Source organism: Rhinolophus hipposideros, assembly GCF_964194185.1.
Source record: "Rhinolophus hipposideros genome assembly, chromosome: 13".
Taxonomy (NCBI): Eukaryota; Metazoa; Chordata; class Mammalia; order Chiroptera; family Rhinolophidae; genus Rhinolophus; species Rhinolophus hipposideros.
This window is the reverse complement of record NC_138059.1, coordinates 58,235,861-58,252,391: the sequence shown is the minus strand read 5'-3', so window position 1 is coordinate 58,252,391 and position 16,531 is coordinate 58,235,861. Positions and strand designations below refer to the sequence as shown.

The 16,531-nt window shown below is 38.6% G+C and overlaps 1 protein-coding gene across 4 annotated transcripts in view; it reads left to right on the top strand.

Moving 5' to 3' along the window:
* Positions 1-16,531, top strand: part of ASPH (aspartate beta-hydroxylase) — a 192,461-nt gene that overhangs the window by 56,073 nt on the left and 119,857 nt on the right. For all 4 annotated transcript variants that reach the window (XM_081069791.1, XM_081069790.1, XM_081069793.1 and 1 more), the window contains 7 exons: positions 1,333-1,425; positions 4,179-4,250; positions 8,323-8,445; positions 10,690-10,722; positions 11,704-11,760; positions 12,240-12,287; positions 12,733-12,765. In XM_081069791.1, the coding sequence (XP_080925917.1) occupies positions 1,333-1,425; positions 4,179-4,250; positions 8,323-8,445; positions 10,690-10,722; positions 11,704-11,760; positions 12,240-12,287; positions 12,733-12,765 (459 nt within the window). The remainder of the gene's footprint in view (positions 1-1,332; positions 1,426-4,178; positions 4,251-8,322; positions 8,446-10,689; positions 10,723-11,703; positions 11,761-12,239; positions 12,288-12,732; positions 12,766-16,531) is intronic.

Sequence of the window (16,531 nt, the reverse complement as noted above, 5' to 3'; positions counted from 1 at the left end):
CATCTCCACCACCACACCTCCCCCTGAACTGAATGATAATTAACATCTGTGGGTATTTATGTATAATCCCTTTGGAAACTATTTCATAGTTAGAAGTGACTTTATTGGTAGTGGTAGAACACAGCTGTATTCACCAGTGTTTGTTATACGAGTGTTCATTTTTTTGTGTAAGTAGTGTTGGAAATAACTAGAGGAAATGAAAATGATGAGATGGGTTCCCGTGTGTTCTGTCTCAGTGTATTTAGGATTTGGGAGAGGATGATGGGAGTATGTTTTTGTCAGTGAGAGAAAAATGAAGAGATACGGAGGCGAGAATGATAAGGAAAAATACAAAGAATCAAAAAAGAGTAAAAGACATGGAAATGAGAATTTTCTAGTCGATAATAATATGTGTATATTAAGAGTTGTATAAAGCTGCTTAAGATTAGGAAAAAAATGCCTCTCCATTCTATCCTGGCCTTTTCATTCTAGGCTATTGACGTGCACGGCACAATCCCTTAACAACTCTTGGTACAAGACTCCCAATGGCTTATGGTAAAGAGCTCAGATCAGGGTTTAGGATGTGGAGTCAGCAAACTTGAACCCAGTTAGTTTAGCTTTCCAAATAGTTGCATTTAATTGAGGATACATTTTATGTTCTACTTATAAAATATCAACAAACTAATTGAGTATAACAGATTTTAGAGTGGTGTTGACTTTAAAAGCAGCTTTCATGGGAATTTACCCTGATGTTTAATTTTCCTTATAAGACATTAAAAAAAAAATTTTTTTTTCTGTGTCTTTTAGCTCTTACGGAATAGCGTGATTGCTTGTGTTACCTTTAGAAGGTTGTAAATAGTTACGATTTCTTCCCATTTTTATAGTTTTCAAGAAGAATAAATAATTATATGTAAATCAAAATATGGAGTGCTCACCAATAGCAATAGAAAGTTCAAGTGTCTCTTAGTTGTCTTTGCTGAATTCAGAGTTCAAGACTTAGGAATTCATTAGTCACTTAACACAAGAGGAACTTGAATTCATCACAGACTACTTTGGTTAACTTCAGATATGACTTTATATTTTAGAGATCTGTGAACATTTAAACGATTTTTGTTTTACTTTTTTTTAAATGAAAGGTTAACTTAAGTAGAGGGAGTTAAAGGCCCATGTGAAGTTGAAGAGCAAACTACATATTTTCCTACTTCAGTTTTTAAGCATATCAATGTTTTCATGTAGTATAAAGTCTCATTACATGCACTATTGATGAAGTATTTGAGAATATTATTTTTCCTGGTTTAACATGTCAAAAAAGAAAAGAAAAAAAAACAGTTAACTTTGTGAATAAAAATGCAGGCCTTAAAGAAAGATCTGCTTCAAAGGCAACAGTCCTGCCAGAAGAGCCTGAGCCCTATCCTTGGCTGGAGGAGCTGGTTCCTGAGGGCGCAGGTAAGCTTTCCTGTAATTCTGACCGATGCACCTCCGTCTGCCAGGTATATCCCAGTGTGCATTTTGCAGAATCATGTTGTACCCATAATTTGTTTCGCACTGTTTACAGAATAGTGAAATACTTTTTCTTCTCTTCTGAAATTTGATTAGTAAATTTAATTTTTTCCTAGTAAAAATTTACACAGCATGATTTTCATGTTTGAGATTAAGAATGGAAGGTACAGAGAGATGGTTGCTCATTGCCTGAGATCACACAGTTAGGAACATGAACTAAATGCTACATTCTTGATTCCAATTCCAGGACGACTATAACTTGTCACCTTGAAAGCAAAATTAGACACAGGTGTCCACTAGTTTGTCATCATTTGTCACGTTATTTAATAGAGTAGGTCTCCTGCTTCCTAACCTTTTTAAAATGAGAGTCTCCCTTCTACGTCAAAAAGCCTCCCATGCCTCATCTGTGAAGCCTGTTTTACATATTTATGAATTCCTAGATCAATTCAGGTATCTTCCTAGTCACCCAAGGGCCCATGACCCATAGGATGAGAACTCCCCAAACCTCTTAATAAATTGGTCAGTGAAATTTTAGTCCATTACTGTCATTTCCTGTTTATGCTGGATATTTATTACAAAGTACTATTTAATTTCTGCACACTTTTCACTTACTCTATAGTTCTCAAAAATTTGGTTTTGTTTTGCCACACAGTGGAAGTTTTAGGTATGACACCACATAATTACTGGCAACTTAAGTCTTGAGTCCAAATGGTATTGATACTTTGGCTGATTTTGTCACTGTGTACTTGCGAATAATATTTGATTTTCCTTCTTTTTAAGATCAGTATGTTGATCTGATTTTTAAAAGTTGTTCAAATCATAATCCCAGGAGAATTGACTGTCTCCCTCCCATTCCTATAGAATTGCCATAAGCATACCATGGTTCCAGATCAGGAGTGATTTTTAAGTTTTAAAATTTAAATGTATATTTGGATTTAGTGCCTCAAATTTTACTTTTTACTAAATAAATTTGTAATTTACAAAATCTTGTTTTTTGAAGCTAAGACCTACTCTGAAATGTGCCATTTGCTTCTACTCTTCCTGTTTAAATTTTTTGTCAGTATTACTCTGCATATTACAGATAACTCGGCCTTCCACATCTATGAGTTTATGTCACCTCATGTCCCTTTCAACTTCTTGGCAATATCTGATTTAGTTTAAAAGTTGTCTTCTCAACCTTTCTGTTTATCTAAGTCTTTAGCTTCTCTCTCTTCTCTGCCACCTATTCATACGTAGGTACGTACCACTCATTAAAACACCATGAAATAACCGCCCTCTGATCCCTGCAGTCTCTCTGCTCTCCTGTCCTTATTTCCCTCTCCCTCTTTAACTCATCGCAGTGGGGCTGCTGCTTCTCCCACTCGTCCCCAGGGGAAAGCAGGAACATCACGGAATCATGGACAGATGAAAGCGTGGTGCGCTCCGCAGTGTCAAGGCAGTGCTGTAGCGGATGATTCTGGAGAGGCACATGAGCGCTAGGTTGTGGAGGTCTTACATTCTGTTCCGGGAGCTTAGATTTTCATCTCGTCAGGCAAAGGACTAAGCAGAGGAGCAGAATGCCACCCTGCCCTTCTCATTGCTCACATTGTGTTCTCTGTGGCAGCCTGTAAAGCTGGGGATCCAGGTAGGGAGCTGTGGCAGGCACTGTGAGAGATGAGGGAAGAACAGAGGGTGGCAGGCTCTTCTGTAATTATATGAGAATATAGAAGTGGATTGTGAAATACAAACATCTATAAAAATGGAAGGTACTTTTTGTGCTTTAGAAATAGTTTCGTAGTGTGATTAGCATGGTATGTTCTTAAACTGCTTTCTATCTGAAGTCCCAGTTAACTTACTGTGGTTTTGTCATTAAAGATTAGCTTGGGAATATAACATACCATTAGCATTATTTCATGCAACAGCATTCATGATCCTAAGTCTAACGCCACTTCTATTTGCTGAACATGGATGATGTTTGTTAGACATTTTCTAATGGTGTCAATGTGATTATAGCTTCTTGTTTGCTGTGTGATGTTGCAAGAAACCTGGTAAGCCGATAAGTACCAGTGGTATCACAATGTCATTACTAGTTTCATTTTTGTAATTTACATCTACTGGAATCTATGGATCTGACTGTCAGAGCAGGTTCTCCAAAGCTGAACGCATTGTCAGTTATATTGTAAGGTCTTCTCACGGTTCATGACAACTTCCGGGAGCGGTCAGCCAACCCTAACCACGCCAGTCCTCAGAGCAGCCAGAGGCCCTTTCTCCTGACCGAGGGAAGAGAGTGGTTGACCATGTCCTTGAATGTATATTGACTGACTCTTCCATCTTTTTACCTTTATTTCCCAGTACTTACCTTCTGAAAGCTCCACCCTTCCCATTTTCTTTATTCTATCATTTGTGTGAATTTTATTAATGAGAGACTGAAATAATTTTGTTCTGAGTGAGGTTTTCTTTTTTAAAGAAAAATCTGAACCAGGATTAATTTTCTTTTTAAAAATCTTACAGTCTTTAACATATTTTCTGTCAAAATAAAAACACTTTTAAATATCTACCATATTTGCTAACAGAAAAAAGTAGCCAACTGATCTGAAAAGTATGCATAGTAGATTAGCCAAATATATTCATTTGAATATATATATGAATGCCATATTTCATGTTCTACATTAATGTCTAGATTTTTTTTTCTACTTAGTTATGTTTTGTAATTATTTTAGGGTCTCAGCATATCGAAGATGAAGTACAAGAAGTTCATTCCCCTCTCCATGAAACAGTATACACAGAACATGGTATGAATTAAAATCTGTTTTTTCATACATTACTAAAATAATGTTAATTATATCAAATGATTTGGACATTACTTGAAAATTTAAATCATAATTGAGTGTTCAGGGTTTTTTTTCAAGTTATTAAATGACAAGTATTTTTGAAATAGCACTAAACTGATTTTATGTCACTTTACTATTAAGGACCTTATCACATACATCTAAATAAAGATATGGTAGGAATTCATGAATAAGCAAATGAGACCAGTGATACATCAAGAATGGATGGAAAGAACAGGGAGGAAGAGAATAGGACACAACCAACAAGCCGCCATGGGCCATTGGGGTGCTATCACTGACCCTCATATTTCACTGCATGCTTAGGTGGTCAGCAAAGCACAAGGAGGACACTTTTAATTGTGTCGGTCTTATGATCAGAAAGGAAATAAACATGTGATCTGCTTAGAGAATATAAAGCATTTTCCTAGCGCTTACATCTAAAAACTTTCTTATGTGAAGTTCTATACAGAGAATATGAAATGATACTCTAGAAACCAATGTTTTAAGATGTTACAAAACTGTTTCTTGAAGCATCCCTTGATAAAAGTAGAGAGTATAACCCCAAAAAGTACCTCACAAAGGGACTTTTGAAGGGGGCAGAAAACGTGGTCTTCTGATACTCTTCCTCATGGTTTGGTTTTGGTAGCCCTAAAGGAAAAAAAAATAGTTTTCTTAAAAACAAACAGAATTCCTTATTTAAATTGGGCTTTAGCAGGCCTACTCAACTGCCTTATTCAGTCCTCGGAGTTTTGAGGGTAAGTATAAAGCAGCCTGGCTAGCTCCACCTGTATCGCTTGGGGAGACCAGCTTTGACGGAGTTGTAGGTTTCTGCCGTTGGCTGCTGGGGGTCTGGGAGCCTGTGTCATTTCATTACCAGCGAGGAAAGCCACTTCACCTGCACGTACGTCTGCCCAAGATGAGCAAGCACAGGCTTTCCCTTCCTGTATCTTTTTTAACCTAACCCAAGGATCAGGCAGTCGAAATAAGTGATTTCGATATAATGAGGGAAGTGCTGTAATGGTGAAACACAGGATGCCGCGTGGGGCTCCCCGCCACATTGGCGTGAGCAGAGGCTTCCTGAAGGAAACGACATTTTGGTTTAGGAGCTGAAGGATAGTGTAGTGCTTTGCCGGGCACATGTCAGCAGAGGGTTTTAAGCCAAGGGCATGATAAGAAAGTCCAGAGGTGAAAGGGTCAGAAGGTAGTTCAGGATGGCTGGCAGGTGGAACGTGATGAGGGAAGGGATATTTTTCCTTGATTCCAGGAGTAGGGGAAACCCCTGGTGGGTGCTGAGGTGGACTGTGCTCACTCTGCTGCAGCGTGAAGACTGAGGTGGAGGGAGTCTGCAGCAGAGACATCCAGTGGGGGCTGTTCTGGAAACCCAGTGAGCGTGATGGTTGGACAAACCAAGTTTAACCACAGGTGGGGAGAGAGACGGGTGGAACGACACGGTGGACATTTAGGTGGGTGGGTGAAGGAAGCCAGACAGAAAAGGGAGAAATCAAGTCTAGCACCTATGTTTTCTGCCACAAGCCTTCACCTTGGACCTGTTTTCTTCTTTATCAAGCCTTTCTCCTTAGGAAATCACGTAGGCCATGGCTTTAAATGTTACTTGTATAATTTCTAAATGTTTATCTGCTGTGTTCTCTCATCTAAGCTTCTGTTTCTCCACCTACGTACTATTTCCATTTGCATGTTTTATGGGTATCTCGGCCTTAAAATAAATGCACCTAAACCTGAATTCCTGATTCCTCTCCATCTCGAATCTCTTCCCAATTTTTTGGCTCTTATACCTGCACGTACAGGTATACGTACAGGTACGTATTCCAGGTATACGTACATATTGCTCTTATTCTAGTCTTTTATATTTTAGTTAATGGTCTGGTCTCCCTGTCCACTTAGTTGCTTCAGCTAAAAACCTGGGGGTTTCCCTGATTTCTTTCTGCCCTTCTCCCCTCACATGTAACCCATCAGCAGGTCCTGTCGTCTTTGCCTGCAACACATACGTGGACTCTGCAGTGTGTCAGCTGTCACCGCCATCTCTTGCCGTGACCACTGCAGTAGCATCCAGTTGGGCCCTTGTGTGCATTCTTGCTCCCGTGTTTGATGTGCCTTAGCCCACTGAGCCTTATCTGGGCCTGGTCTCTCCCATCAGTCACTTTTCTCTATCGCAGCTGGCCTTCTCTTTTTTCCTTGTAATTGCCAAGCCTATCCCTGCCTTGGAGCCTTCGCACTTACATCTTCTGCTGGCGTGTGTGTGTGTGTGTGTGTGTGTGTGTGTTCCAGTCTTCACATCTTATCAGACCAAACATGGCCTCTCTGACCACCATCTCTAATGTAGATTCTTTCCCCACCACTGTATTTTATTATTGGGTTCAGGTCCTGCAGCTGCCATTTATTAGCTGTGTTGTTTCAGCAAAGTCTAGTTCCTCGTCCTTCAAAGTGGGATGATAACGCCGACCACATAGGGTTGGTGTAACAGCTGCAGAGCTTTGGCAATGTCTCAAGGCTAGTAAGCCCTCGGGAAACAGTTTTCTTCACATCAGGCTGTCACTGACTGAGAAGTGGAGACTCACAGATAGTGTATGATGTCTGGCTGGTTTCTCTACTGAAAATGGACTTCCCAGTGAATAGTGATGGCTGACAGAGCGAAACCCAGCTTGTGTAAAAACCATAAAATTGTACTGGATAAACTGAGAATAAGGAAAAAGGAATATGATAAGAAGAAAAAGAGTCTTAAAATTAGTGACAGGAATTAGAATTGGTGATAGGCTTGCTGAGCAGAAGAAAATCTGAAATGAGGAGAAACAATGTAGCAGGCAGAAAACACATAAATAGTATTACATAAATGGCTTACATACTTCAGTAACACCTGAGAGCATCAATGTGCCATACTAAAAGCAAAGTGACTAAGGAAACCTTCCTGCGGTCTTGGAGGAGAGATCAATAGCAGTAGAAATGGTAATATTATTAATGTACTGAGGATGATGTTAAAAATAACAACAACCCACAGTAACACCTAAAGGCTCAGGTGCCAGGCATTTTTCTAAGTGCTTTAATCCACACAACAGTGCTATGAGTAGGTACTCTTAGTATTTCCTTTTTTATGCAAGAGACATTTTAGGCACAGAATAGTTAAGTAACTTGCCCAGGGCCACACAGCTGGTGTGGAAGAATCTAAGTCTGGAGCCATACATTCCAGATCCCGTACTCCTAAACACTGCACTTCATTGCACGGTTAAGTCCAGTTCACTTGAGTTCTTTGGTTGGAGTGTATATGTAGGACACATTCTGCTCGAAGCCATGTCAGGTTACTATTGGGAGAAAATTTTTACACCACAATGACAAGCTATATACAACATTACAGTGGAATAATGAGCATGTCCAACATATACACAAAAGAGGCAGAACAGTTCAGTATATTACGAGTCTCAGAAGAGCAAATGGGCAGCTTTGCAAAACTTAAAGGCTAAACGTAGGAATCTCTAGATACAAAATACAGTGCAGGTGACCTAATGCAGATGACCTAGCCTATGGTTTAGATAGGTGGCTGGCTGTTCCGTGCAATAGAATATTAGTATAGAGTTATTTAAGATTGTTACGTGGAATTTTAGGTCAGTTCTCAACAGAAGGTCACAGAAGGCCTTTCTCTGACCTAGTGATAATTGAAGAGGAAAATATATTACTAATTGTGAATTCATTTATTCATTCATTAAATATTTATTGAGTACTTCCTATGGTTGGGCATAGCCCTAGGTGCTGGGCATAGTCCTAGGTGCTGGGCATACATAGTGAACAAAACGTGAGGTTCCTGACCTTGGTGAGTTCATGTTCTAGTGAGAGAAGACCTTTTACACCTCCCCCCGGCCCGCCCCCAAATGGGCTCCAGCGTGTGCAATGGCCCAGAGGAGGGGCCGGGAGTGCCCAGCAGCAGGACCAGTACGTGGCAGCCCTCGCGAAGGGGCTTATGTCTCAGCTTGCTGCTGTGAGCCCTTGCTCTACACCTGTGTCACTCTGTTTATTGTCGTTTTTCAAGGGGAAGATTTTCAACAAGAAGAGGATGGGCCAGCAGGAGAACAGCAACCAGAAGATGATTTCCTTGTAAGAAGTGATGCAGATGATAGATTTGAACCCCTGGAAGCTGGAACACTTCAGGAAGGTAGAACATTTCTTTGTTTCAGAAAAAAATACAATAGGGCAACTTATAATTATGGTTATTGACGGTTTTCTTAAACTCCTTTAAAACCAATATCTAACTTTAAAGTTTTTTTTGTGTTTTTTTTTTTTAAGTTGAAACTGAAAATTTGAATTAAAATGATTCTTCCCCCAAAAAATACATATCCCAATTTCGATCAAAGCACTTTTAGAGGAAACTGAGAAAATGTAAATTTATTACAGAAATTAAGTGAAATACTTCAGCACATTACTTTTAAAGGTTGTCTCCTTTCTAGAGTGCCATGTGTTGTAAAAAATTCAAATAACCAATGAAATATTTTACTTGATAACCTATCACACAAGCTCTTGTTCTAACATAAGTTCTGTAACTATAGTTGGTAGAACACAATTCTTAGGTTTTATACTAGGCATTGGCAAACTCTTTCCGTAAACGGGCGGAAGGTCATTATTTTGGGCTTTGCAGACCGTGTAGCCTCTGTTGGAACGACTGAGCTCTGCTGTGGTGTGGAAGCAGCCCTGGACAGTACCGAAATGGGGATTAACAGTGGGGTTTCAATAAAAGTTTATGTACAAAATCGGGAGGCAGGATGCATTTGGTCTGTAGACTAGTCTGCCTGACAGCTCTTCTGTTTCAACATTTTAAATTAAATGTTGGTAATTCAAATATCAGTTGAGTAGTTTACCTAGGATCATTTTCTTTTTTTTCTAAAGAGTTTTTGGGGGAAGGGGAACAGGACTTTATTGGGGAACAGTGTGTACTTCCAGGACTTTTTTCCAAGTCAAGTTGTTGTCCTTTCAGTCTTAGTTGTGGAGGGTGCCATTCAGCTTCAAGTTGTTGTCCTTTCAGTCTTAGTTGTGTCCTTTCAGTCTTAGTTGTGGAGGGCGTAGTTCAGCTCCAGGTCCAGTTGCCATTGCTAGTTGCAGGCGGCACAGCCCACCATCCCTTGCGGGAGTGGGACCAGCAACTTTGTCGTTAAGAGGACGCGCTCCAACCAACTGAGGCATCCCAGAGCTCAGCATCAGCTCAGCTCAAGGTGCCGTGTTCAATCTTAGTTGCAGGGGGTGGAGCCCACCATCCCTTGCAGGACTCGAGGAATTGAACTGGCAACCTTGTGGTTGAGAGCCCACTGGCCCATGTGGGAATCGAACCGGTAGCCTTCAGAGTTAGGAGCACAGAGTTCCAACTGCCTGAGCCACTGGGCCAGCCCAATATCATTTTCAGTAGGCATGCATATTAGAGTTATAGTTATTGACTATCGACACAGAGTAGCAATTTCTGTGATGATGACAACTTTTTTCGATATTTTATTACTAGTTTTTAATGGTGTAATTCATTTTACTTTCTGTTTTTTATTTTTGAATATTTTTTTATTTTTACTTTTCAGTTACAGTTGACTGAAAACTGTATTCATATGTTGTGTGCAGTGCTCTGCTTTAATGTGAGACTACCACGATTTGGGGAAGCCCTGTTAAATCAACAAAGGTCACACATGTGGTGAGGGTCGTATGGTGACAGTACTTGTCTGTCAGGGTATGGGGGTTACGTTATCAACACATTTACCTGTCAGCTCCCCAAAGTTAGCGTCTCCTCTTTACTTCCTTTGTATTCCCATCTATACACAGTGCACTTTTGTTCTAGCAAATACCATGTTTCCCCGAAAATAAGACCTAGCTGGACCATCTAATGCGTCTTTTGGAGCAAAAATTAGTATAAGATCCAGTCTTATTTTAGTATAAGACCCAGTATAATATAATATAATATAATATAATATAATATAATATAATATAATATAATATAATACCGGGTCTTATATTAATTTTTGCTCCAAAAGACGCATTACAGCTGATGATCTGGCTAGGTCTTATTTTCGGGGAAACACAGTAGAATGCCAGAGTGGTACGTGACGTAGATTAGAAATAAGCCCCTTTTCTGGGTCCAGCCTTTGTCAGTGTGTTACTCTGATAAATCATCCTCTTTGTAGCCAGGTTATGGTGTCTGTCAACCACCTTATGGGTTGTGAGAGATCATGTGAGGCATTGCTAAGTGCAGTTCTAGGGAAAGGTAGTGTTTAAGAACATTTAATTGATATATTCATGTTTTATTTTAATAGTTATTTGCTTTCAAAATAAAATCAATAGTAAGCATAGATTCAGAATATACATGCACAGTATGTATACATACTATTTTATGAAAGTAGTAATACTGATTTCATGCTTTTTTTTCCAGAAATTGAACACAGTTACACTGTAGAGGAGACAGGTGAGATTTTAATTTAATACTCTTCTTTTTTAATTAGAATGAGTCTTTTCCTAAAAAGTATCAAGAAAGAGCGAAAATATTACCTATGATTATTTATTAGTAATAATATTTTATAATATATCAAATATCTTTGATATATAGTTAATAATTATTTTATATATTATGTATTATAGAGTAATTATATCTTTGTGAATATAGTTTTTGTGCCTTTGAACTCTACTTCAAAATTTTCAGTAGTGGGATTACTAGGGCAAAAGATCTGGTAGAATTGCTTGTTTTATAGTCTTAAATTACAATGTCAGTGAAAGGTCACAATTGTATATTGCTACATGTCACGCATCCCCATAAGTTATGGCCTCACTGGAGATAGACACATTATCTTGCAGTTAAGCCTGTGTTGTTGGCCAGTTTTCCTTCCCGTTTTGGAGTAGATCCCTCTTTCTGTGCTCAAAGACCACGTGATACCATTGGCTGGCATTTAGGGCGTATATCGTTTCAATCATACGTATCTGTGAACACACGAATTGTGTTATGCCGTCTGGGAGTACTCGGGTGTCGAGTCCAAGTGAGGGGCTGAGACACGTGTGTCCTCACTCAGGCTTCTCAGCAGGTGCTTGCTGAGAGGGTGGGAGGAGGGCTCCCTGGGCTGCGATCTCGGTCTCTCTTGTCTCTGTCACTCTCGTCTCATTTTGTTTTGCTGAATATAGTTGCATTCGCATAATCTAAATAAGACTCTAGCTCCACTATTTTGTGGTTTGATTATAAATTCATTGTGGTGGGGACTGTCTTAATCATGTTGATACTTAGCATTTAGCACAGGCAGTAAGTACTGTTTGTTCTATGAGCGAATGTGAGTTTGAGCATCATTAGAATTTGATTTTACATTTCTATCATTACTAGAAATTGTGTTTTTCCTATTTTGAATATCAAGTGCATTCCTTACTTGAATTAGTAATTCCCTAATTATTTCCTAATTTATAGCTTCACAGGTCTATAAACAGGATATGGAAGAGATGATGTATGAACAGGAAAATCCAGGTTTGTGATACATGTTTCTGTGTGAGGCAGTGGCCAGGAATGGTTAACCCAGGGTTATGGATTCATTCTGATTCGACACAGTACTCTTTATGATACTCATAATCATTTCTGGTTTCCCAGATAGTTACAGAAATTTCTGAATGTGTTTTAATATTACATGGAGAAATGAGGAAAGAAGCAGATGTGTTTCTCAAACCACATTGAGATGTTGGTCTTTGTAGATAAGAGGCTGGAAAGAGTAGTTGGAAATTAATGATGGAGTGGATTGGTTCAAATCCCAGTACTGCTCCTTCCTATCTTTTGACTTGGAGAGTAAATTAAGGAACTTTACTGTCTTAAATTTTATTAAATGATAATGATAATCTCTATCTTACATGGTTGTAAAGATTAGAATTAATTTGTAAATAATTTAGAATGCTGCCTAACAATGTATTTGGTTTCTTCATGTTTAACAAAGGTGTATATTTTTTTCTTTTTAGAGTCCATCGAACCAGTAATAGATGATGAAAAACGCTACCATGATGCAGGTAGAGATGAACATTTGCATGAGATTTTAAATATTACTTAAGGCTTTGCAGTTTCAATGGTATGCTCATATGGTGATTTTTATCTCAAAAGAGACAAAGAAGTGATTTTAACACCTAACGGAACACTTTTAGCTTTGTAACAAAATTCGATTATTAAAAGAATATCGGGCTTTCATATTTTACCTCATCTACCACTGGTTCCACAGCAAAACAGGATATTAATTCCCAATTCTACTTTTGCATATCTAGCTTGATGCCAGTTTGAGAAATGTGTATGAAAGTAATTTACCTGCCCTTTCCTCTAGTTGTTTTTTCACTGACTATGTAGACAATAATGTTTAAAGAAATGGAATTTTGTTTTTGAGATTAAATTGTGTTTTTTAGCTAAGCAATTACACAGAATGATTCATTTAATACTTATTTCGGTTTTCATTCTTTTTCGCAGATGACATAACATACCAAGACTATGATCAACAAGGTTGGAAAATGTTTCTTAACCTTCAACAACCTACTGGTTTTAAAATCTACTCATAATTTGAATGTAGAGTGTACAGAATAATGGTTTAAGCTACAAAAACCATAACTCAAAACATCCAAATGAATGGTAGTTTTCAAATAATTTACTTGGGGGGATTGTTTACCTATTTCAGTGCTTCTGCCATTGCTTAAATAATTTCATAAACTCATTGCAAGTTGCCTTTGGAAACAGTTAAAATTATTCAAGGAAACTTATTTCATTACTTTATACTTATAGCTGTTTTTAGACTAAAATATGTGTTGTGTTTGTTAAACTGCTTTGGTCAGAGTTTAACTACTCTAGGTGCTTCTACAAATAAATCCCACTCTTAAGTAAGGGTGACTGACCTGCCAGCATGGAGAAAGGTGCAGAAGAATTTCATTCCAGGGTTAAAGGCAGCATAGAGTAAACAGTTCTGGCAAATTTGTGGTCTGATTATCATTAGATTCAGATATAGAAAACGACAGCTCCTTTTGTTGCCCAAGCACTTCTCGTGCTCTTTTGTTAAACACCACGAAGTAGATTATATTTCTACATCCCAGAGGAGAGAAGTACAGTTCAGAAAATGTATAATAACTAATTTGCATAAGTTCATATGACTAACAAATGAGGGAGCCAGTGGTGTATCCTTTTTATTCTAATAACTTCAACAATGACTCTAGAAGGAAAGAAGTCAGTCAGGTATAACTTTGTGTGTGGAGCCAAGAAAGATGAAGAAATGTATAGTGCTTGAGTCAAATATGAGGACTTTCTATGTGCTAGCTGCTCTTAGGGCTTGACAGTCAAATATGAATATATTGTAGAGTCCCTACTTTCAAGAAAGTTGTAGTCTCATGATAGTTGGTGAATTTCAATTGAAGAAAACTAGGAGTGGCTGTGTGTAAGCATGATAAGCTAATTTATTAAGCATGTGTTTTTAAGATTTGAAACCCTATCGAGATTACCATCACAATGGCTATTTCTACTGGGATATGAATGACACCATTGGAAGAATTCTGGATTCTATGTTTAGGGACTAATATTTTTTATAAGAAATTAAATAACTTGGCCACTATGACTTCATTTAGATTTTCTTTTCAATTTTGAAAAGAAATTTTGAAGAAGAAAATAGGAAACTAAAATGTAGAGGTAGGATTTGACGTACTTTCCTAATTTCTGCCAGTCATTGTAGTGTTTTCTTCAATATACTGGAAAGAACATGTTTGGAATGCAATTTGCAGACCAAACCTCAAAATTTAGAGAACCTCAAAATTAAACTTGAAAGAAGTGCAAAATTAGACACCATGCTAAAAAGATGTTGTATAAATAAATGTAGTCTCATTGGCAGAATATCATTATAAATATAATTTAAAATGTTAACAAAGAATAATAAATATGACCTAAAGGGTCATCAAGATTTGGTGAGATACTTTGAATTACCTTGCTATAGAACATGAACTTTTTCAAACAAAAGAGATCTAATAGAACACAGGATTATTCACTATGTGCTTAAAAGATACCTTTGGGGAATTCAGGTGAAACAGTAAGTAGGGTAGAAACAAAACCATTTTTACAATGCTTCCCCAAAAATAAGACCTAATCAGAAAATAAGCCCTGGCATGATTTTTCAGGATGACATCCCCTGAACATAAGCTCCAATGCGTCTTTTGGAGCAAACCTTAATATAAGACCTGGTCTTATTTTCAGGGAAACACGATAGTGGAAAACAATATATTCTATAATAAACTCTCCAAACTCTAGAAAACATATGGCTTACTAAAGTTGTAGATGGAACCAGCTTTGTACGTAAGAAATAGCCTAGAAAGCATCAAGCCTACACTGGATATACCTGGAAAATAATAGTACAGTCTTACCATCTGATTGATTTATTTATTCATACACTATATATGTATTAAGTATCTTGTATCCAAAATGTAGGACCCTGGAACAGTTCCAGTGAGGAACACACACATTGCCCCTATTCTCGTGGACATTATATTTTCACAAGGGGGTAGAAATTATACAAATAATTTCAATTTAATACTGTTACAATTATGCTAAGTGCTGGTGAGAAGGAGTGTCGTGTGTGACAATAGTAAAGACTAGTTCCTGCATGAGGGAAGGTGTCCCTGAAGTTGAGCTGAAGAGGAGAGCAGTTGATGAGGGAAGGGGAAAGGTGGCTGGAACACAGTATGAAGCCTCTGAGGTGGGAAGATGTGTAATAAGTGCTGAGACTAAGAAGAGACACATGGACGGAGATTGTGAGTTGGCTCCGGTCTAGAGGATCCCTTTCGGTAGGTCAAGGACATCCATCTTCACCCTAGGGTGGTGTTCAGGGCATGACAAAGTCAGATCTGCGTTTCGTCAAGGTCGATCTTTCTAACATGTAGCAAATAGACTGGAGAGAGACAAGAGTAGACTTGGGGAGCCAGATAGGTTACTGCAGTTCTCCACATCTGCTCTTGCCCTGACTCACTTCTCTGCTAAATGAGGAGTCACGGGAGATGAGTCTCAAGAAAGGGGTGTTCAGCAGTGTCCCATGACGCTGAGGACACTCAGGTGAGCACTGAAAACATGCATTTGCTCTAGACCTACAGGCCTCTCAGCGACCTTGGTCAGAACTCTTAAGTGGACAGAAGCGAGACAAAAATGAAAGCAGTTTAAACCAGGGTGGTGGACCTGAAGGCGAAGGGCAGTAGACAAAAGTTGAGAAATATTAAAAGATAAAATCAACAGGGCTTGATGTGTGGGTGTCGTGGGGAGAGAGCATGGTGTCCAGAGCACATCACCGTTCTGCCTTACGCACTTGATGGATGCTGCTACTTTTTTCCTGAGACAGGCCAGACTGGCAAACAGGAACTGAGCCAGATGGTCCAGTCTGTACATGTTGTTTATTCAGGTCGAGATATCTAATAAGCTGATCGATTATGTTTGAATCTCAGAAGAGAAGTCTAATTCATGGTTGAGAGTTTGAGAATCATGAGTATATACATGTAATTAAAACCAAAGTCTGAGCTCCTGGAGAGGATAAAGTGAGAAGAGAGGAGGTTGCGTGGTTGGACTTTGATGAAAGCCGACATTTAATGGCTGCTAAGATAAGGATGAAATGATGAAGAAGATTGAGAAGGAGAAACGAAGGAATAAGAGGACAGTGTGGTCACACTGGCGTCCAAGGGCAATAGTGATTGATAAGAAAGGAGCTGCTAAGAGATGTAATATGGTAAGGGTGGGAAGTGTCCACTAGATGAAATGTGGTGCTCTTCTCTTCAGAAACAGAAACAGACTCATAGGCACAGAGGGAAGGAGGTGTGGGGGGATGGGAGAAAAGGGTGAAGGGGAACAAGAGATACAAACTTCACATATAAAATAAATAAGTTGAGGGGATGTAATGTACAGCACAGGGAATATAGTCAGTATCATGGTGACAGATGGTTATTAGATTTATCGTGGTGATTGCTTCGTAAGGTATATAAATGTTGAATCACTACGTTGTACTCCGGAAACTCGTATAATATTGTATGTCACCTATACTTTAATAAAAAATAAAAAAAATAAAAAAAAAAGAGGTTCTCATTGGTGTTTTTAAAAGAGCCTTTTTAGGGATGTGATCACGGCTGAAAGACAGATTGAGTAGGTTGAGGAGAGGGAGGGAGAAGATGAGACAGCAAATATAAGAGACTCTTCGAAGAAATTAGACTGAAATGGAGGAAAGAGAGGGCCAGGGGAGGTGGGCTCAAGAAAGGGCTTT